This window comes from Leuresthes tenuis, unplaced genomic scaffold (genome assembly GCF_036924035.1).
Source record: "Leuresthes tenuis unplaced genomic scaffold, fLeuTen1.0.hap1 SCAF_17, whole genome shotgun sequence".
Taxonomy (NCBI): Eukaryota; Metazoa; Chordata; class Actinopteri; order Atheriniformes; family Atherinopsidae; genus Leuresthes; species Leuresthes tenuis.
The window spans coordinates 32,184,691-32,207,904 of record NW_027325371.1 but is presented as its reverse complement, the minus strand read 5'-3'; the positions used below and the strand labels follow the sequence as shown (position 1 = coordinate 32,207,904).

General features: G+C 38.1%; 1 protein-coding gene across 1 annotated transcript in view; it reads right to left on the bottom strand.

The window, feature by feature from the left end:
- The window catches only part of septin12 (septin 12), a 66,686-nt gene extending 52,537 nt beyond the window's left edge, over positions 1–14,149 (bottom strand). The window contains exon 1 of the mRNA XM_072369778.1: positions 13,885–14,149. Within this exon, the coding sequence (XP_072225879.1) occupies positions 13,885–13,939 (55 nt within the window). The 5' untranslated portion in view covers positions 13,940–14,149. The remainder of the gene's footprint in view (positions 1–13,884) is intronic.
- Positions 14,150–23,214: the final 9,065 nt, after the last annotated feature.

The following is a 23,214-nucleotide window of genomic DNA, read 5'->3' as shown; positions in this document are numbered from 1 at the left end:
TTTTTTTTTTTATTATTTTGAAAATAGATAGGACGTGTCATGGTAAACAAGATGATTAAAAACTAACCTTTTCATCTCTTTATTTCTTCAAGAAGATGCACACAGGAAGTAATTTTCAAATTTCTGTACATTTGAACTTAGTCCAATAAAACTATCAAAATAATAACAGAATGACAGACAGACAGACTGACTCATAAAATGTAGGAAACCCAACCCAGCATAAACTACTCAAATTTATGCATACCTTATGCATCTGTAACACTAGCTTTTTCATTTTTGCAGCTTTAATTTAAAGCACTATTGAGTTGTGATTCTTATGCACACTTCTTTGTACTGTTCTACTAAAAGAAACAGATTTGGAGACAAAAGAAATTTAATACTAAAACTACAGAAGTTGACACAAATAGTTGCAAAGAATAATTCTTTCATTATCAAGGAAAAAAGAAAATGAATTACTCACTCTAATGTGAGGAGGCGCTGCCTTCTCTGTTTTACATAACTACAAAAACTTTATGTTTGGGAAAGTTTGTTTATGTGACAGTTTAGACAGATATGCGAACAAAAATAATAACAGTGGCAGTCAAGCTCTAAATCACACACCTACCCGAGCAGCTATTGGCCCACAGCCTCTGTAGGCTCCAGGCAGTCTGAGGATGTATATGTGGGGACTCGGCAAGGTTCACCAAGGCCACAAGTATGAACCTGCCCGCCATACAAAAGATAAGAAGTCCTGGTATCAGGTAATTGCTGGCACCCTGTCAAACACTGGAGAAATAATTACCGTGACAGTGCTGCACCTCGTCTCAGCTCTACACACACAGGTGTGTGTGTGTGTGTGTAGACCCTAATCCTCTCCTATTACACAACGCGTCATCTGATAAAGTGAGATGCCGAAACTTTCTGTGTCTGTCTTTCTATCATGCACAAAAAAAGGTGCAATTCAAGCAGGTTGAATTAACTGACTGATATGCCTGTCTGTGCACGTTTTAGCATGTTAATTTCCATGGCCTCCTTATGGTCACAACAGGTCATGTCACTTTGTATCTGTATGATAACAGCACGTCATCTAGCATGTGCCAATTCTCCTACTTTAAAGTTTGGCAGGCGGAATCAATTACAAGCATATAATATCTGGGTTCACAACTACTGCAACAATTACACATCCCTCTTTACTGCTCCATTCTGTATCATGATTGTAAAATGCTCTCCTGTGCAAGTCTAGTTATTACTTTTTCACACATATCTAAGAAGTCACCAGTCAGGTCCTGTAAATGCTGTGATGAGTTGTTTTTTTGTGAGTGTGTCCAATACCAAACATTCCACATTTGACAGCTGAAGGGCTAGAAATTGTGTTAAGAGTATAGACCAAAGTCAGCCTGAATAATGTAAGTACAGTCAATCTACTTTAAGAAATATGTGCATACTTCTTCTGCTCTGCGTTTGTATACATATATAATGTGTCTAACTGGTGACGAGTTATCAGTGAAGACCACCACACAGTATCATTTCTGTTCTCTGACATGTAAAAAAATATATGTAGGCAAGCTGAGACTAAAGACAGAGTATTGGAGCAAGTCATGACACCACTATTCCCTTGTGGCCAAACTTTTACTGAAACCTTTTATTACACAAAAGAAAAGTTACTACAGTGGCTACGAGAAACTCAAAAGTGCAAAAGCCCTCTGTAAAGCCACTGTTTAGTTTGTTCTGGACCATTGTTAAAATATTGCAGAATGGTGAACAGTAAGGAAATGGGATGTCTGTACATATCTGGTTCATTCCGGATTAATCACGACTTTTATTCCTTAGGATTGTACACTAAAGAAAACACAGTTCTGGGACTTTAACCTTCCTTTCTGAAACCTTTACTGTATTTTCTCTGAAGTTAAGCCATAATAAAATGTTTTATACTGACTGATATTCCTTTAATGTTCTTCTGTCATACATGTTGCTTATGTTGAAATGTTAATAAACGAGAGCTTGCATGAAATTAAAACCTACAATCATTAATTGATGATTTTCTGGCTGCGCTTTTTAGTGTAATGTAATAATGTGACGGACTGATTTTAGGCAACTTACTACCTGGGATCAGTGTGTCCACATTTAATACACAGTGGCATGACCAGATAGGAGAAAAGAAATACGAAGAGGAAAATCTAATCATTAATTAATACTTCAATAATTATTTAAGTCTTAATCAATAACTGAGGGGTTGAGAGGCACATTTAAGACAAGGATGTTATGGTTCTAGTTTTCTAGCCCTATTCTTGGCATTGGTTGAGCTTTTCATGTGTTTCTTCTACCTCCCATCTTGCTATTAGCTCACATGGTTACATGCACAGGTGAATCGTGCTACAGCTCCAGCTCGACTTGGCCTTTTAATTAGATCGTTGTCCTTGTTCCAGTATACATGCAGGGGAGGTAAATCAAGTTATTAACTCAAGTATGTCCAGCGCCATGACACTGTGGACTGTGTGAGCTAACATTGAAGACATTCCGATGCTTTTCACATTCTCTACTACATGCAAGTATAATTGATCTTTTAATTAAATGGCGATTTTGTCAAATGACGCTACAGTTATAAAATCATGATTTTATTAAAGCACAGAAACAGCCTGGAAATGCTTTAAGCAACCCAGTGTCACCACTCGGCAGCAAATCTGTCAACTGTTTAATCAAGCCAAGCACCTCTAGACCAACTCAATGCACAGCACTGCCAGCCACCATCTCCTGTGAGTTTGAGTTTAATCTTTAACTGCAACTCCGTACTACATCGATCTCTTACGCATCCAACCTTAGGCCTGTGTCCTGCTTTAAGGTCCTGCGTCTATCTAAAGAAAAGGGTTATGAAACATAGCATATGTACATGTTCTATGTGGTTTTAATTAGATACAACAATAGTCATAGCCAAAATACTCAGTGCTGAACTGATATTGGTGCTTGAAAGATTTTGCAGTAGAATTGTCATTGACAAATTAACATTTCTACATAAATGTGGCTTTAAATATGCTTACTGAATGTCATCCTTTTTCAAAATGTTCACTGAGGAAAATTATCCAATAATGTCCATGTGGCAAAAGTATGTGGACCACAAGATAAGCAGTTCACCTAAGGGTGAAATTAGAGTCAGATGTTTTAAATCAATCACATTCTGGCATGAGCAGATGCCTTTTTATAGTTTTATTTACAGAAGAGGGATCTATCAAAGTGTCAGCTTCGCAACACGTTTGTGGAGATGTGGCAAGCCGTGACCTTTTCTAAGGACCTTAGAAAAAGAGTTATTGATGCTCACCAAGCTGAAAAAGGTTACAAAACCACCTTATAAGATTTTGGACTTTGGAATCCACAGTTGGGTAGATTGTGTACACATGAAGGGAAATTGACGACCATTGTAACTCTGTCCAGGAGCAGTTGAACAACAAAGACCACTCTAAGAGCGAGGCGTGAAATAGTCTGTAAGGTACGAAAGAAATTCTGGAAAACTTCTCAGTAAACTAAAAGCCTCTTTCACATTGGCCAATTTTCATATCTGTCCATATCTGTCCATAAATTGAATCTTAAGTAAAAAGTGGATCATGCAATAGACCAATAAGACCACTCTAAGCACACAAGTCAATCTTCCTAGTAAGGGTTGCAGAAAAATACTCTGAATAATATGGAATGGACAAATCAAAGTCTTGTGAAATATAAGTAGTGGAAGGACCTGAAGTGTGTAGTTAATGTGAGGAAACTCATCAAAAAGAGTTTAAGCTTTTCTGTAAGAAGGAATGTGTACAAATTCTCCCAATCCAATGTGCAGGGTTGATCAATAGTTAGTGGCAGTAATTATTGTAGAAAGAGGTCACCTCAGATACTCAACACAAAGGTTTGCATATGTTAGCTACATACTTATAAAAGCGCATTTAATTGGGCTCTTTATCTTTAATTTTAGGAGTTATGCAAGATATTTAACAATGATTTAGGTCAAATGTATGCAGAACATATTTGTTGAATACTGAAACTATGGGTTGGTCATATGGTTTAGGCTTGAGCAGTGCCAAAATATGCTATTTACAAGTCCAAAAAGTATGAATGCCCCCATCAAATGAAAAAAAATAATGATATGTCAAAACTTATATGTGCTCAATGAATGGCCCATTATCTACCTCCTGGCTTGTTTAGCGTTCTTAGAGTGAGATAATGATTTCATTAGACTAAATTATTCAGCCTCTGTTTGTATAGGCATATTCTTCTATATAGTTCATCCATAACTCCTGCAGATGCATTTTGTAGGCCTAGCATTCCAGGTGTATCCAACTGTGAGAAGACCACGAGGCACACCCAGATAACACCAGGATTAGATATCCCTCCTGGCATAGGAAACTAGAGGAAGGGGCAAGGCATCAGAACACCTGGACTACTTTGCTTAAACGGCTAACTTCATATAATGTCTCAAATAATAAACAATAGCATATATTCTTTAATAATAATTATCCATATTTAAAACAATGCAGCCAAAAAAAAAAATCAAACAACATGCCCACAGTTCTGTTGGTCAGGAACACAATCCCTCCAAGAGGAAATCAATGTTGTCTGAAAATATCTTTCATACAGATATTGGCAAATGCCAATTTGGTTTTTACCAGTGATGGCTGGTTTGCTCTATCTTTTTAAATAATCTGTTATTTCTAATGACTCTCTGACTTTTAGTTATCCCCTCAGTCCAAATCACATTTGACTGGCTCAGTTATGCTGTTGTTGGAATTATGTCTGACCCAGGCGTGTATTTGTCATGTCACATACTGGGGGCTAGGAAACCGATCGAGCTCCAGCAAAACTACTCGCATTGCTTCAACTAATTAAGTAATTATTCTTCGACAGCATGGTCCAGTTAACTGGTAAAAACTGGGAGGACAGGAGGTCCGACCTGCCCCACGGACACATAATTAGGGGAATGATGAACCTGGGCTTCTTTCACCCACTACCACAGTCAAACTTATCCTAACCTTACCAGACTCTAACCTAATATCAACAATTTCAATTATGGGGACTCAGTGACTGTGTAAACTGATTTATCTCACTAACAGTGAGTAAGCGTACATGCACACATGCACACCCACATTAAAACAACTTCCACTTACTAAAAGCACATCTGGAAGACACATTCCAAGCAGCCATTTGCAATGTTGTAATACTGAAAATAACACACTGTCAGGACTCATAACCATCAAAAGACACATACAAGCCAAAAAAAAAGTGTTTACATCACTTTATTTCAGATGTCTGCCTTCTATTTGCTTCATAAGCACCCGTTGCCTGAAAAATATTACACAAAAGTGGGGGTCTTACAAAGCATGCGTGAAATGTTAAACTGCCACTGTTTCATGACTTTTTTTTGGAAGTAAAGAACAGAAAAGCAGTTACAGACATACTGGTCTGATCGACCTCTAAGAATTTCTGCATTTGTGTTTTTCTTTCCTTCTTTGCCATAATACATATCCTTAGTGTTTTTGTGTCTTTGTCCATTTTCTTCTAACAATCCGATTAGTCGAGGCAGATGGCCACCCCCCTAGTGTCTGGTCACAGTTTCTTTATGTTAAAGGGGAGTTTTTCATCTGCATTGACACCCGTTGCTCAGAATGTTCAGAATGAAAGACTGAATCGAAGTGAATATTTTATGCCATCAGTTGGTGTCCTTAGCGGGCTGAATTGGCATTTCATAAATACTCTTATACTGAACTGGACTGGTCAACCTGGTTCATTTGGCAAATCCAAGCTCCCAAATAGATATGGCAAGGCAGTTAACTTTACCAATTGCCAAAAAAGATGGATTGAAATTCTTTAAAATTCCACGAGGGATCACAGCCTGTTGTTGAGAGCAGAAGAAGATTGTGGATCCAGGCCAGAGAAAGAGGAGAGTGAGGTCCCAAGAGTCAAAAAGCAGTGAATGCAAATAATCCAGCCATAAGATTTAGCTCTCAGAAAGTACACAAAGAACACAAATATATTTATCTAAGGATTCACCTGCATGCAGTTTTTCCTTTATATTTATCAGGTACTGCAATGACTCTCTGGGAAGTGCAACCAATAAGTTTTAAGCTAGGACCACACTGTTTACATCAATAGGTCTGTCATCATGGGCTTCTTGAAATGTTACAATACCTTGTACATAAACAATTTCCCAAGCTGCGAATATTAAAGCAGCCTTTTGTATCTTCATTTGTGTACATTCTCATGATCATCTTCAAATTGGACAAAATTAACTGGAACCAACACAAGAGCACACATGACTCTAGTTTTATCACCTCTCTACTGGTTACCAGATAATCTTAGAATTAAATCTAAGGTCTTGGTAAAAACTTTTAGGCCTCACACAAGGCACGATCAAGCCTCCCAATATATTCCTGAAATGTTAAAGCCATACGTATGAACGAGAACTCCCAAGTCATGTAATCAGAGATTATTAGCAGTTCCCCACACCCCACTTAGAACTCAGGGGGGATTCTTCCTTTCAAGAAGTTGCTCCACAGCTATGGAATGCACTTCCCTTGTTTTTACATTGTAATGATTGTTTTGATTACTGTCAAAAGAAATTGAAGACTTTTGGCAAGCTTTTAGTAAGAAAGAGTTTTATGTCTCTTACTATGTTAATGACTTTTATTTCCCATTTGGCATGTACTGTGAATCACTTTGTAATTTTTTATCTAAAAAATTAGCTATGTAGATAATCTTTACTTCATACTTTACTTATCAACTTCCAAAATCCTTATTTGAGCCGTCTCAATTTCTTCAAATGAACAGAAGACATAGACTGACTGGTCTGTCCTCAGGCTGCTGTGTTCCACTGCTTTAATGCAGGCTGGAATGTCAGATGGGGGTAGAACTGTGTTTTTGATAGAGTACCATTTGTCATGAGAAAAAACAACAAGCATTCATTGTGTGTTTGAGTGTGTGTGTGTTTTAGAGTGTGATGAGGGGGTGGTCACTGGGTCAGGAAGTCATGGGACTCTCTCTGATCTTTACAGGGTGCATGCTGGACTGCAGTACCAGTAAGCGACAGGGTAGACGGGGCAGCTCTCATTCCTCTCTGATCTCCTCTAATCTCCCATGTCACTATTTTGGATTTTAATGAGGTAATGGGGTGATTATGCACCAATATTCAATGTGACAGCAGACACGTAAAAATTAAGCACATATAAAAAAAAAAAAAAAGGAATAGCAAAAGAGAGTCAACAGCAGGACTATCAAGAGGAGAGACCCAAACTGGGTAATACCTCCAGATCTGAGGTAAATGTAAGCCTGATTACAGATATCGCTCACTAAGTAGACCTGTTTGCATTAACTTTACTATTACTATTATCATAAGGCTTGACAAACTTCTGCACTTTGCAACATGCAGTAACAATAATCATAGATTTATTACATTTTGACCCAAGTGGACAAGACATTGGTAGCTATCAAATCCTGATTTAATCGCATGTGTCTTATCAAAACAATTCCAATTTTTTTTTCCTTTAATATCACAACTATTGTCAGTACTGTTATATCGTAACACCCCTACTTCCAACTAGTTGTAGAGCTGTCACCTGCTGTACGCACCAGAATAACATTGAAGCCGTTTGATTTTTAATCTAAGTGACGAAACAACATTCACAGTTTGCATTATCTGGTCGACATTTAAATGTAAATTAAGCACTATCAGATCCAGTCATCACTCCAGTGTGTATTATGCAAGACAGTCTCCCTAACAATATAATGGTTGATTAGGTTAACGACAAAATGACCGAATAATGAGGCACACATGTGGGGTAATGTATCAAGGACACTTTTATACCATATTTAACCGGCAACCTTCCTGACTGCTAGACAACAAATGGAAATCCTGACCTACAGGATTTCTAACTGTTTGAATAAAACATTTCACCTTCAGACATACCAGCAACTGATGTCTTTGAGAGGCACACTTAAGTTAGCCAAATAACCTTTCATTGTCTTTAGCAGCTAAAAAGTTATGAACAGATGATGACTGACATCTAATTGGGCTGTGTCATACAGACCAGCCCTTCATCCTGTACGTGATTTTCTTTGTTAAATTTGCTGCATTTCTTTTGGCCATTTTATAAACGTGGGTGCTTTTTCATATTTGGAATAATAAATAATTGTAAACGTAATTATGTTACGTTATTATAAATAAACAAACATTATTATCATGCTAGAGTTCATTAGTTCTGGGGTTCAAAGCTGGGTTTCAACTAATTCATTCACCAAAATGGCTTGGTTACTGAGTCTAAATGTCCTATATTGGACATTTGATGGAAAAATAATTAAATTTAAATAATTAATTTTATTTTACATTGAATTATAATGACCGTAAAAAAAAGAAATAATGGCAACACAAAAACGTAAAGTTGCATATAAGGGCTTACTGTTATTGATCTTCAGTACTTAAGCCGTTGTTTGCCAGGACTTATAAAACAGTACAACTCCTGTTTGCTAATCAGTCTTTACCTGGTCTTTTGCTGTGGGGTAATATATCTGCCCTGTACCTGTTCAAAGGCAAATAAGTCCTAAGACTTGTTTAAAGTGTCAGATATACCAGATGAGAAGAAGCTGAAGATGTAGACTGTTTTTCTTATTAGTCAAATGGTCACCAATCTATACCCAGTATCATATGTTTTCAAAGAGAGTAAAGAAGTATAGTTAACAGACTGAACAGCAGTTCTAACATGTGATGGATTATAGAAATTTCAAACGGTGATTCCAGAGATAGAGGCAAAAGGGAGCATGATCGTTAACAGCACTGCAAGCAGAAATACATTCTGTGATTGTGAAAGGTTGATCACATGACAGCGAGAGCCCTTTTCACACTACCAGTTCAAAGCAGGACTCTTAGCGTCTGCTTGTAAGGTACGGACAGAACTGTGAAAGTGAGAGCAGGAATAGCACTCTAGACACCATCATTGGTGTCAGGCCTCTAATTCCAAAACACCAGCATGCTTTCTGAAAGCACACATTGACAGGCTGCTATACCACTTCTATATCAGTATGGATGACCAAAGCAAAGCAAGCACAGCTTAACAAAGTTTATTTTAATGCCAATTTCACATAATGTGCCAGTGATCTTTTCTGCACCCCTGCAAGTGCAACACAGAGTTGCTGTAACAGTCTGGATCCCTGAAGGTTTTAATAATAACTTCTGTGTGAAGGTCCAAACGTTTATCCATCCATGCACTAACCAACCCACCCACTCACCCAACAGTAGGTTTTCTATTTGTTGTTTGTTTAACAGGGTAAAACACACTTAAACAAGTAGATAAAATGCTTTCCCATTGCTAGCTGTAGCATGTTTACCTGTTTATACTCATCATTGTTGAGGGGCGCAATTGAGAAAAAGGAAGCGCTGGAGTGAATAGTACGCAGGCAAATCTGTGCTTAAAGGCATCTGAACAATCCCTTAAACCCCAAGAAGGTACAATTGCAGAAAATGTTGCGAAAAAATTAAGTAACATTAAAATGTAAAGCAGATAAGTTGAAACACTTGTTCAACTCCTTCTATTGTTATTTCTGCAATGTAACAGTGTCATTTTCTCAGTAGTGACCTCTACTGTTAAGCATGAAATCTGCTTCGAGTCCAGCGCATTAACTGATTATTGCACGAAGTTGACATCACAATTTGCTCATGCATCAAGCATAATCACAAATATAGAGTACTCACAAACTTACGGTTATATCCTGTAAATACTGTGGGGATTTACAGGATATAACCCGGTATAACACTGTATCCTGCCGCTTGTGCTTCAAGAGCATGATAAGCTCAACTCTGTTGTCAAGTGAGTTGATAAAGCCTTTGACCACTCCATGCAACTGTGTAGACAAGGGCTATAAGAGGACCACAAAATGAAATCCTAACAGACAAATGGAGCCATTGATGTGGTCGAGGCTAGCCAGAGCAGAGGAAACATAGCATGCTGAATTAATTGTCATTTCTCTGTAGTGTCTGTGAGCAAATCCGATCAGTATGTATGATTACTGCTCTTCTGCATAAAAAAAAGGTTGCTACTGTTGTGGGAATGCACAAGAGAATTCTGGTCATAATGGTGCATGATCAGAAACAAAAACACATTTCCAGTACTCATGCTCCATTTTTCACCAGATAGTTCAAATCAAGGCTGAAAAAACAATACTTTTTTTCTTTTCACACAAACCAAGATCTGTATCATCTGGATGCAATAAACATATTGTGATTTCACATTAAATTGCTCCCATGCTAAATCATTTAAAAGAGGGATAATAACTGTTGTCATAATCGTCTGTTCTGGGAACATTTCAATAGTATGCTGTAATAAATCTAGCCCTCAGGACTTACAATTATTCCATTTACCTGAAAGGAAATAGATTTATGAATAAAGATCATTACATCTCAGGCATGGCAAATTAGCTGCAAAAGTTGGTCATTGTGCCTATTCTGTCTTGCTTGCTATTAAACATTAGCCCAGAGGGAGAGGAGTAAAGGACTGTAGATGCCTAAGTCTTGTCATAACCTGTTTAATCTTGGAAAGAGTTTAAAGGACTTTCACACTGCAGAATTATATTTTTTCATGGGAAGCACAGACACATATAACCAAATAAAGATACAGTTTTCCCATAGCTGGACAACGTCCCCTGCACCAGTGCAAAAACTTCTGAGGAACGGAGCCCAAAGCCTTGACCACACTACCCAGAATTTAATCTAATCATCAAATCTATGGGATGTGCAGGAACAAGCCTGTTCAATAGAGCCCCCATCCTGCAATCCACAAGGGCCAAAAGATCCATTGCCAATATCCAACTGCTAGGCATCACAAAAGGATACACCAAAAATGTCTTGATGGGTCTGAGCTGCTTAGTTGGGACCAACATTATGTGGGGCAGGTGGTTTTAATGTTGTGACTGATTGATGTATACAACAAATTATACAGAAAGGTAAGCTTGCAGACATTTCTTCACAGAGACCTCTCAAGCTGAAACTGTTCTTGCATTAAAGCTATTCATTGCTCTATTCTAACTCTGAGGTGTTTTTTCCTCAAGAAACTTAAGCCTCTTTCAGACACACAATTATTTCCATTAATCGAGTGGCAAGTTGGTGTCATGTCTAAATGACCCTCTGGTGCTTTTGCTTAGCATTTTGCAATGACATTGTCAATGGGTTGGACATATACACATCATTGTAAACACGGCACAAGACTGAATAAACTACTGCAGGAATTGGGCAGATTGTACGATTAAATAAATGAATAAAAGTGTTGTTCAAACTTCCCTATCACATGACTTTCCGTACGATAACTGCCTGTTGCATAATTTTTTCTTAGCATTTGCATTTAATATACGAGAGAAACCTCTCGCATATCAAAGATTATAGGCATTTAATCTACGGATCACCTCAGTCTGACTACATAACAAGCAACATTTTCAAATTCTTGTACCACCAGGCTTTTAACATAATGCAGTGTGCTTGCTAGGCCAGTACAACCAATTTTTATTATTTCAATTGCAAAACAACATGTTATCATGAGACCCTGTAACTCAAAAAGTGCTTGTGAAAAAGGTTTTGGGCGATGTTGCAGCTGCTCTGACTGCATCTCCGTTACAGGCATGTCTGAAGCAGTGAAGAAGATTTGGAAATTAATATGACCAACGTTCAAGTGATGGAATACAGTAGCTTTATTACAATGATTGAGGTTTGGGGTTAAGGATATCAGGCTCTTTCCAAAGCGTTGAAAGAAAACACAATGTTCCGCAGCAAATGTAAGGGGCGACTGCTTCAAAAGTATAAATGAAAAAATAAATAAAGCTGCACAGAAAAGATGTGAAAATCCCTGTGTGTGTTCAAACTTTTAAATAAGCTGAATAATGATGATTAAGTACTGTGGGATTGATCTATACAAATAACTAGAGGCCTTTTCACACATTCCTTTCAAGCCAGGACTGATGCGCCTTCATTGTGCATCGGTGTCATGTGTGAAGGTGCAGAGGCGGCCTGAAGGGTCACAGATGATCTGCTGCTCATATGCTTATGAGCCAGCAAGGAACATAGTAACAGAGGTGAAATGGGCTATGTTTGTAAGGACAATCTGGCACTGCAGTACACATCATTCTAACCAACAACACTGTTGTTATTCAGCTGATTGTGCGCAAGTACACACTGATGCAAGGCTGACCTGTCTCTTTCTGGCATGTGTAAATTACCAAGCAGGAACAGCAGATTTACCAAGGAGGAACAGAAGCCAGTAAAGAGCAAAGAATCTATGAAACAATGGGTTAATCCCCTTAACTGTGTCAATAAAGATCATCAAGATTAAATGACTGCCTTTTTTCAATGATTATTTCATCACTAAATTTCATCTAGAATGGTAATAATCTGAGGCTTAAACTTAATTAACTGCACCTCCCATTTGACAGTGATGGAGTGAAAGCCTCCAACTGTGCTCAGTGTGAGCTTGCCTGCACAGGTGATTTGGTTGAAATGGAAAACTACAGCCTATCACAGCTGCAAAATCATCTTTTTATTCTAAAGCACTCGATAACCTAATTAATATACCTAAATCTATCTGTTAAGAATACAATAAATGTCTGGCATAAAGCCAGAGCTCTAACAGGTATTGTCCCTCTATATCTTTCATGCCTCACTCCAGTCCAGTAGAGTAGTCACACAGGCTTCAAAAGTCCAAAAGGACTTTATTATTATCGTTATTGTTATCATTTTATTATCATTAAATGAAAGTGAAAACTTTACTGAAAGTGCTTATTTCACTCATTAAAAGTAAAGAAATACGCATTATTGACACAATGCTCACTTCATAAACCACATCTGTCTTACAGTGCCAGTCATGTATTCTGTCTGTATGATTTAATTACAAAGTGAAGGGACCCTGAGCAAACAGTCAAAGACCGCTTTAGTTTTGACTGTCACTGAGGTTGTCAAAAGTAGGTCAATTGTTGTACAAAAGGCTACTTTTTCTTCCCAACAAATAAATACATTCAAGTAAAATTTTCTCAATTTCTCTTTTTCTGTGCATATATATATATATATATATATATATATATATATATACACACATACTTTGTCTATATACATATGTATATAGACAAAAGGGCCAATAAACATGCAAAAATAACGGTCTTGATCAAATGAAGTCAATGTTTGTGAGTGCCTTTAACTTTTTACCCATAGCCAGGTCAGAAACAACCAGCAGGAAACAGACACTCTCAGTCTCTGAGGCACAGCCAGCTCATTCAAAGAGCTGAATTTACTGCCTCTGAAATATACTATCCCCCCATTACCACCACTACACACACACACGCACACACGGAGGCGTGCTCGCACGCGCACACACAAACACGCACACTTGAGCGCTTATTTGATATCTGATTCTTGTAATTATACTGTAAGCAGACACTAACATTGTCAAATAGCTCACATGAATGCCACATTGCTGATGGTGGAGGGGATATAATCTGTAGCCCTAACTTGCACAGAAGTGTAGATAATAGTTCTACATTTTGAATGGACAGTCAAAAACTGAATCACTGTTAACATAGCTGACTGTGTGGTCGAGAAATGTCCATCACATAATTTGACGCCTTCAAATAGATGCAAAATTACAAACTACAACACTGGACTTACTACATGAAAGCTGAGAAATATTTACTTTTTTTTATCCTCAAAGCAATCATCTTTTTAAATTATACTGCACTTTTTGGTTGTGGTTTCTTTTTGGTGATCTGCTGTTAATTCCGCTGCCTTTATGTATTCTTCTTCTCAGACAGAGAAGGGACAACCGCTTGGAGCTGCAAACCCAAATTTAGTTTTATAACTTGCCAACCCATAGCCTCAAGAAGAGTAATTCAATATTACCACCCACATACCTTCAAAATCTGATAAAATCCCTGCGAGGTGGTCATTCACTGGAAGGTCCGACATCCTGTCTTAATTGCTGAGAGCTCCTTTATGACGCTCCAAGTCAGATACGAAAGATATTAACTCTAAAGAAAACGTCTAGGCTGTTGACTTTCGAAAATCGAACTAAGCTGATGTTTACAGGCCTATAAGTGGCTGAACTAAGCTCTGCCTTCAGTGTGAGTTCTGTCTGTTGTAACGAAATCTCGGACAGTCTGTGGTCCTGCGTGGCGGTGGCCCATCCCCCCCGCTCAGGCTGCAGCCGCGAGGGACAAGGGGCGAGAAGATTGGGCGGACAGCTGGAGGGCGGAGCCGAATGCAACACCTGGAAAAAAATCTTCAGTCAATACCCCTTCATTCCCCACCCCCTCACATTTTCTGATGTCGGTCTCGAACAAACTGGAGTTTACGCACTCTGATAAAACTCTCTGTATGGTCTAAATTTCAGGTTTAGGGTCCATTCGAAGCCCACGCTTGTGCATGAAAAATATTCTCCTTCAGTTGTATTGTCATATTGAGATTTACTGAACAAAAGGCCAACTGGATCCTGTTCGGACACGAGAACATTATATAGGGATTCATGAGAAGTCTCAACAAAAGATGGCGGCCTACATGCAAATTATCTTGAATTACCATCACTCAGTTGAATAACACAATTTTAACAAAAACACCCATAACACTGTATTAGAATCATTCTATCTTTGATGGGAAACATGTATCGTCTCTTTTTCACAAACTGAAATTCTGACTTTAAAGGGGACATGGAAAAATGATTTTTGTCTGTATTTCAGAGTTTGGGTGTCTGACAAAAACTGACAATCACAACCCTGGCGTTTTGTTTTGGACCCTCCATATCTGAAATGCCATTACACCAGTACAGTACAGTTGGACTTGTCAAGGCTCTTCCATGCTTTGTCTTCTCAGGGATGACAGGTTTATGCTCACAGCATGTGTAAGGCTGAAACAACGCAGAGAGACACAATTTAGCTGTGTATTCATTTATTACATTACAATGATTTACCTTACATTTTTATTCAAAGACACTTAGAAGTGAGGAATGAAGATCAGAACCATTGCATTGAATGAGTTTGTGACAGGCTTTAAGCTACCTAAGGGTTTGAATATCTTTTGGGAGACATCATTATGACTGAGTGCTGAGAAACAAAGATTAATCTGTAAATTGCACTTAAAAAACATTCTCATATATTCGTGTGGCATGCACACAGCATGCGATCCATGCACACAAATAAAATATCTGTCTTACATGTTGTAAACTGTCAAAAAGAATTTCAAATGGCTTAATGGAACAGGGAAGTGAGTCAGTATGTGTATGCTGATGTAGGGTGTTGTTTGATTTTTTTTCTGGCCAATCAGTGATCTGTCGTGTTTCCATGTCACTGTATAATATCAGTTTAGCTCACATGGAACCTCAGCTGAGGTAGAAAAAAAAACATTATGGGAAAAAAAAAAACCAGACTGTGTCATACCAAACTGTGCTGTACCATGTAATGCAAAAGCACTATTAGTGAGCCTTTCAGATTTGTAGGGTAACGTTGCATCACTCTACAATGTCATCCAGCCTCTTGCCACTTTATCTATATATAGATAAAGTTAGGTATATACCTAACTATAACTTCAGATGATGGGACAGTCACTGTACATTAGAATTGGGAAGTTAAAATATTTTGGTAAACTTTATTTATTTGCTATAAACAACAAATGTTGGATTTAAGCAAATGATTTACAGGACATTAGAAATAAATGAGATGATAATGCTATACCAGTGCTTTGTACATATTTTTTTTACCAGTAGAAATTTAAATTTCCCATTTATCATATAGATATCATAAGATGAATTCTCAATGGTTTCATTAATGTTTAATCAGTATGTGTTTCAACAACTTGGGCCACTTTAACACATTAATCGTGGCAAGATTGTGTCTAAAAGAGGAATCAGTAGGCTTCCAGCTGTCCAAGCTGCATAAGCATATGAGGGAGATGTAAATATTTGACAATAAAATTGCTTGTCAATCAACTTGGTGTGTGGTCTGAGCTCGGAAGTTATTTATTTGACGATGTCTGAGATTTGAATATCTAACTTTTAGGATTACTGACTACTACAGATATCAAAAGAGGCAGACTAGTAGATCACTCCATGTGTCTAAAATTCTGTATCTGTGTTATTTTGACCAAAGCCTATTACAGATATTTCATGAAGACCCATCATTTCAAGAAAAAAAGCCCTAATTTTCCTTCACATATTTAATGCAGTGTCTATCAGTATCAGTTTATCAGTGTCTGTTGTAGTATTACTATTTAGATAATGTTAGCTCGATTCTTTCATTGGAAGCCCAAGAATAAGCTGGAGTGCGTAGTACATTGTGTGCTAGGACTTGATTTGTGTAACTTGCCTGAAGTTACGGACAAAATGATAATTACGAATTCAAAAAGCCTCCTACACACACAATTTTTCACAATTCGTTGCAAGTTTAGAGGGAACTAAGTATCGAGGGAAACAACGCTCGACTCGGAAGAAAATTCAGATGACCCAGCTTTCCACCAGTACTTAAACGCACCATGTTTGGACGAATCTGTGAGGCTTCTGGAGGCGTGAAAAGAGTCTCAAAATCCGTCGTGCGGATCTATAGGTAAATGTAGCTTTGTGTGTGTATCAGGCGATTCGTGCATGCGTATTGAACGGTTTGTGTGTGTAGGAGAATTTTTGGATTCGTAATTATCGTTTTGTCCGTAACTTACGATTGACGCACGCACAAATCAAGTACTACTCACTTACAGATGTATTGAGTGGATTTTCTCTCCACATAACTCTACCAGACAGCTCATCTCTTCGTCGGGAGCGGTGACGAGGGGGCAGCATATCTGACCTTGTTGTCATGCAGGTTACTCTGAACATTGCGACGAGAGGGCACGTCGGAAAAATAGTTATCTTCAAATGCGTAATACTACGAATGAGTACCTCTCCAGAGATATGCAGAATCTGCTCTGCTTTTTTTCTTAAGCAAATCTAATAAAAATCATGTGAAATTGACTTCAACTCTGTAGGCTGTTTTGATATATCATTATTATTATTATTAGACAGCAAGGGATACATTTTTGTTGCTGTGCTAAAGAGCCAATTAAACTAAATAAAATACTATTTATATAGCTAAATGGACTGTACTTGTATAGCGCTTTTCTAGTCAAACTGACCACTCAAAGCGCTTCTAGCACTACATGCCACATTCACCCACACTCATACAGCACGTCTTAAGATACACATAACTACGTGCTCATACTAATTCATACTCTGATGGATACATCAGGTGGCAACGTGGGGTTCAGTGTCTTGCCCAAGAACGCTTGGACATGGAGCCGGGGAAGCCAGAGTCGAACCACCGACCTCCCGATTGGTGGGCGACTATTCTTCCTCCTGAGCTACAATATTAAAACAATTGTCATCTCAAGGCACTTAAATAATATAGTTCAATTCATTGTAATCATAATCCAATCAAATCCAATTAATTAATTTCAAAATAATCCAATTAATTCATATATAGCCAATTCAAAAACAATTTCCTAGCTAATGAAACCAACAGATTGCACCGAAACATCTCTTCAGTCCAAGCTCCCTTCCTGAGCATGCCTGAGGCGACTGTGGAGAAAAAACAACTCCCTTTTAACAGGAAGGAACCTCTGGCAGAACCAGACTCAGCTGGGGTTTGAGAGGACAGAAAAGAGGGGACAACAAACACCGCAACACCATTCAAAGGATACCTGTTGGAACAGGGAAACACAAGTTAATGACCACAATAATGTCACCTGTACATAATATAATTTGAGAAATTAAACAGGGGGAAAAAGAGAGCAAAGTGAGGAAAGGTGTGACAGATGAGGCCCCCCAGCAGTCTAAGCCTATAGCTTAACTATGGGATGTTTCAGGATTACCTGAGCCATCCCTAACTATAAGCTTTATCAAAAAGGAAAGTTTTAAGCCTAGTCTTAAAAGTGGAAAGGGTGTCTGCTTCCCGGACATTTACTGGCAGCTTATTCCACAAGAGAGGGGCCTGATAACTGAAGGCTCTGCCTCCCATTCTACTTTTAGAAACTCTGGGAACAACAAGTAAACCTGCAGTTTGGGAGCGAAGTGCTCTGTTAGGAAAATACCTTACAATGAGATCTTCAAGATATGATGGAGCTCGGTCATTAAGAGCTTTATATGTGAGGAGAAGAATCTTAAATTCTATTCTGAATTTAACAGGGAGCCAATGAAGAGAAGCTAAAACTGGAGAAACATGATCTCTCCTGTTAGTTCTCATCAGAACTCTGGCTGCAGCATTTTGGATCAGCTGGAGGCTTTTCAGAGAATATGTGGGACAGCCCAATAATAAGGAATTACAGTAGTCCAATCTTGAAGTAACAAATGCATGAACTAGTTTCTCTGCATCACCCTGAGACAGGATGTTCCTGATTTTAGCAATATTACGAAAGTGAAAGAAGGCAGTCCTAGAAACCTGTGTTATATGTGTGTCACATGATCAATTCTGGTCAAAAATAACTCCAAGCCTAGGAAATACCATCTAGAGTAACTATATAGCAAGACAACTTGTCCCTGCAGCGCTCAGGTCCAAAGATAATAGCTTCAGTTTTGTCTGAATTTAGAAGCAGACAGTTCTGAGTCATCCAGGTCTTTATGTCTTTAAGACATGCTTGTAGTCTGACCAACCTATTGGGGTCATCTGGTTTCATAGATAAGTACAGCTGAGTATCATCAGCATAGCAATGGAAATTGATGCCATGGTGTCTAATAATGTTACCTAATGGAAGCATGTATAAAGTAAGAAGAATCGGTCCAAGCACAGAAACCCTGAGGAACTCCATGACTCTGCTGCCATGTAGACAGGAGAGCATCTGTTTAAGGCATAACATGATTTCTCAACAGCAGAGATGGTAAAAGACATGCAATTCTGGTTCTGATTTTAAAAGCATGGAAAAATCAATTAAACATCAACAAAGTTATTGCATAGTGTTGGCCTCTTTATTAACGGATTTTTCAAAAATCTTATAGTATATACAGTATTTCATGTGTTGCTGGGCTTTTTTCAGTTTCTTTTAATGTTTTGTAAAATCGAATGACCAATCTTTATCCCCTATATGTTTTTCACTTTGTATTTTGCAGGTCTTTCTATCAATCAGCCCCAAAGCTGCTTCTGGATCCCCATTGCTGTTTGGGTCTCTTTCCCTTTTTCTTGCGGCTTCTTTATTGTCTCTATTTAAAGATGGCTATGTTAACCACGTACAATTTCCAGCATACACACACAAGCACACACTCACACTCGCACACACACACACACATATATATATATATATATATATATATATATATATATATAATCATACCTGCTATCCTCAAAGCAGATCAAAACTGTTGTGACATTGATCCTCCCTGGTTTGGAGCCACAGGGCTAATGAGAGCCCCCTGACCCCTAGTTCCAACAGGAGAGTGTGTGAAAGGGAATTAAACGAATTCTGAAGGTAACAATATAAGAATGGTAACTTATGAGGTGAAAACAGTTTTGAAAACTGTGTTCATGTATTTGTGGATGTACTGTGTGTAAGTGGGTATATGTTTTGCATGTGGGAATTCACTTTAACCTTTCTCCCTTTTTCTCTCGCTTTTTTGATAATGTTTGATCAACCTTTGGTTGAGACTGGCTTGATAGTTCCAGCTGTTCCATTTGCATCTACATCCCACTACAAAAGTGTGAGTAATGTGTGTGTGTGCCTGTGTGTGGGTGTGGGTGTGATTGCTCCTGCTCTAACTTGCCCAGTGGAATCACCTTACACAGTGCATGATGTCTGTGGTAAATTTTCAGGGTAAAGAATTCAGGCCCCACATTCCAGAGTAATTTAGATGGAGATGCAAGAACAAAATTGATTAGGATGCTACAAAATAGTTTAAACAAGAGAACAACAAAGGGTTAAGTTTGGCCAGAGCCCACAGGAGCTGATCTACTCACCTTGCAACTAATCAGAAAGTAGATGCACCAGGTGTGGCTGCTAAGCTTCAGCTATTTAAAAAGTAGTTTCTCATCTTATGACACGGTAAATGAAAAGATAACTCAGCTGTAACATGATAACTCAATTCTCCAGCCAGCTCACACAAGGAACATACTCAGCACAATACACAGGTAAAACATGAGAGGTCGTAGGCTGCACAAGTAAAACTGTACAAGTGTGGCTTGTTTAGAAGGGCTGCAAAGAGAAAGCTTCTTCTCTATGAAAGAAAACGAGCACAGTTTAGGTTGGCAGAGTTGCATCACCATGTTTGGTGGAAATCAAACACAGCATCTCAGCACTTACATATCACAGAAGGAGGAAGGATGAGCATTTGGGCTTGTTTTGCAGCCTCAGGACCTGGGCAACTTGCAGTTATTGAGTAAACCATGGACTTCTCTGTATACCAAAATATTCTAAAGTAAAATGTGAGGCCATCTGTCTGACAGCTAAAGCTTGGCTTAAATTGGGTCATGAAGCAGAGCAATGATCAACAGCAGTAAATCTACAACAGAATGTCTGAAAAACAAAAAGAATCAAGGTGTTCCAATGGTCCAGTCAAAGTCCAGATCTCGACCTGATAAAAATGCAGCGGTCAAACTATAAGAGAGTCTGAAAACCTCAATGTACAGAAGTAATGTTGTGAAGAAGAGTGGGCCAGAATGCCTCCATAACAATGTAAGAAAATGATGTCATACAGAAAATGATTATTTCAACTAATTGTTTCTGCTGGTGGTTCTACAAATTAAGAATTGTGTGGTGTGATTTTCAAATAGAGCTTCTGCTTTTTTTTTTAGATTTTGGTCCTGATCCTGTTGACTGCAGTTTGCAAGGAATAAGGCATTGGGCCTCTAAGTGAGTTTTTTCATGTCTCACTGCAGTCACATGCTGTTTCTGTTTGTATGTAATCAGTTTGTATGTACTGGTGAGGTGCTGAGGTGCAACCACATAGTAATGCAATTTATAACTATGCTCTGTTTATTTAAAACTAACTATTTAAACTACAAAATGTCTTTTGAAGGGATGACATTAGCTGTGACGAATTCTCCAACCAAAACTTGTCATCAACCGCTACCTCCATTTTGATGTAAAGCATACACCGTGTATTCACGATTGTACTTGAATACGTACATGCACAAAATAGAGATGTGACATCACTATCATTATGAATAAAATATGTCCACAACCTGAAAGCCTGACATCCACACATGCAATAATGTCTGCTACACAGGATATTTCTGGGACTATTTTTACCTACATGCACACATACACATGTGCACTTTTGTTTTTTTAACCGTCTCAGAGGTAATTCTCCACTGACATATTGGATTTCCTCACCTCTAACCATCACAGATGAATGCCACACTCTAACATCAATATTAATCCAATTCCAAACCTAATCCTAAAACTGATTTTGACCCTCAAATGGCCCTGTGAACTTGTCAGGTCTGACAGCTGGACGATTAATTTAAGTAGCCCATACCTCTGGCCTTTAAAGCCACCAATTACTTCACACTGAACGAAGCACTGCAGCAAAGCTATCCAAGGGGCAACTCTAATGTGGTTACCTGAAAGCTATTTAGAAGAAAAACACTGCAAGCCACTTTGTGCAAGGAAAATTTTGATAAACTCTCATCCTGCTTAGCCAATATAAAATCCTGGATGACTCAAAATCTTTTACTACTAAACGAAAACAAATCTGAAGTAATACTTTTCGGTCCCACCAAAACCATTCCCATCTTACAGAACCATCTTGAATCCTTGTCATACACTGTCAAACCTACTGCCAGAAACCTAGGTGTTACATTTGTCAGCAATCTCACATTTGACAAACAAATTTTAACTGTTGTGCAGGCATGTTTTTACCATTTAAGATGCATCTCAAGATCAGGTCATTTCTTCCGCCGCCTGATCTTGAGAAGGTCATCAATGCTTTTATTTCATCTAGGCTGGAATATTGTAACTCTCTATCTTCTGGGCTGACTCAAAGAAGCATCTCTCGTGTGCAGCTGAGCTGAAAAAGCCTCTTACTGAGTATCTTTTGTTGTCTGATCACTGTGTTATGTAGTGGGTGAGCAGAATTGTCTTTTTAGGTACAGGCTGTGCAAAGAGGCCCCTAAGTTAAACCAGCTCATTAACAAGTGAGATAATATTCAACTGAAATTTTTTAATGGTACTACTTTTCACCAATACTTTTCATGAACTCAATTTCAATAAACCCTTCCTGTCCAAGATAATATGTAAAGTTGTAAAGCTTCACAAAGTCTATGTCTTTGCACAAGCACAGATGCCCCCTGGTGCTTGTTGGTTGCAGAGGAATTATGTGGCTTTGTAATAGCCATTTGTTTTGTTGCAGTGGCAAGAAGATCATGAGGAGATATTTGATGAATTTGACAAAAAAGTGAATGCGACCAGAAAGATTCACTTGTTTTCAGCTGACCTCTGTTTTGTTTTACTGTTCTAAAAATTTGAATAGAAATGCAAATGTGAAAATGGTTGTGTCATAAAAAGCAGTGGATCATTGACAGATGTTTATTCAGCCACCTGCAGTGTATATTTATGGTTTGTTTGAAAGTTAAAACCAGCTTCCAGATTGATAAATTAATATTTGTGTATATTCAGTTTTTTGTTTGTTTTGGCTGTGATGAACTCAACGGAATCCATTTGTGAAGACTCCTTGAAATCTAATTTCAAAAGATCATATATTACGTTGTTGACTGGAAGGAGATGAAATATAGCCATGCTACATTCACATGTCATGTGGTTCCTGTTTCTTTAATTAGCACCTTGCAATGTACAAATGTATCTGCATTTTCTTCTGAAGTGTAGATGTAGTTGAAATGGAAGTACTTACAACTCCAATGTCGTGTTGAGTCAGTCACATCCCAGCAATGTCGAGAAGTGGAATCTACATCTTGGTTTAACAGGTCAATTAATATCTTCATGTATGGATGATTATTTCAAACAATGACTGCTTCTTCACTTTGAGAAAAATAAAAGTGACAGAATATAGAAGATCTTTAGTGTAATTGTTATTGCATTCATAAATGGTTTATGAACTGACAAATCTATGTGTATTGCTTTCCCTTTATCTTCTTTCCAAATTTCCAAGACAACGTTATCTTCAGCTTGTTATACTGATCCCCATTTGACAGTTGAGGTCGTTTTGATTGATCTCTCATTTAGAAAGCAGTTGGCAGACTTGCAGTTCGTTTTAAGCAATAAACGCTGGTTGGATAGTTTGG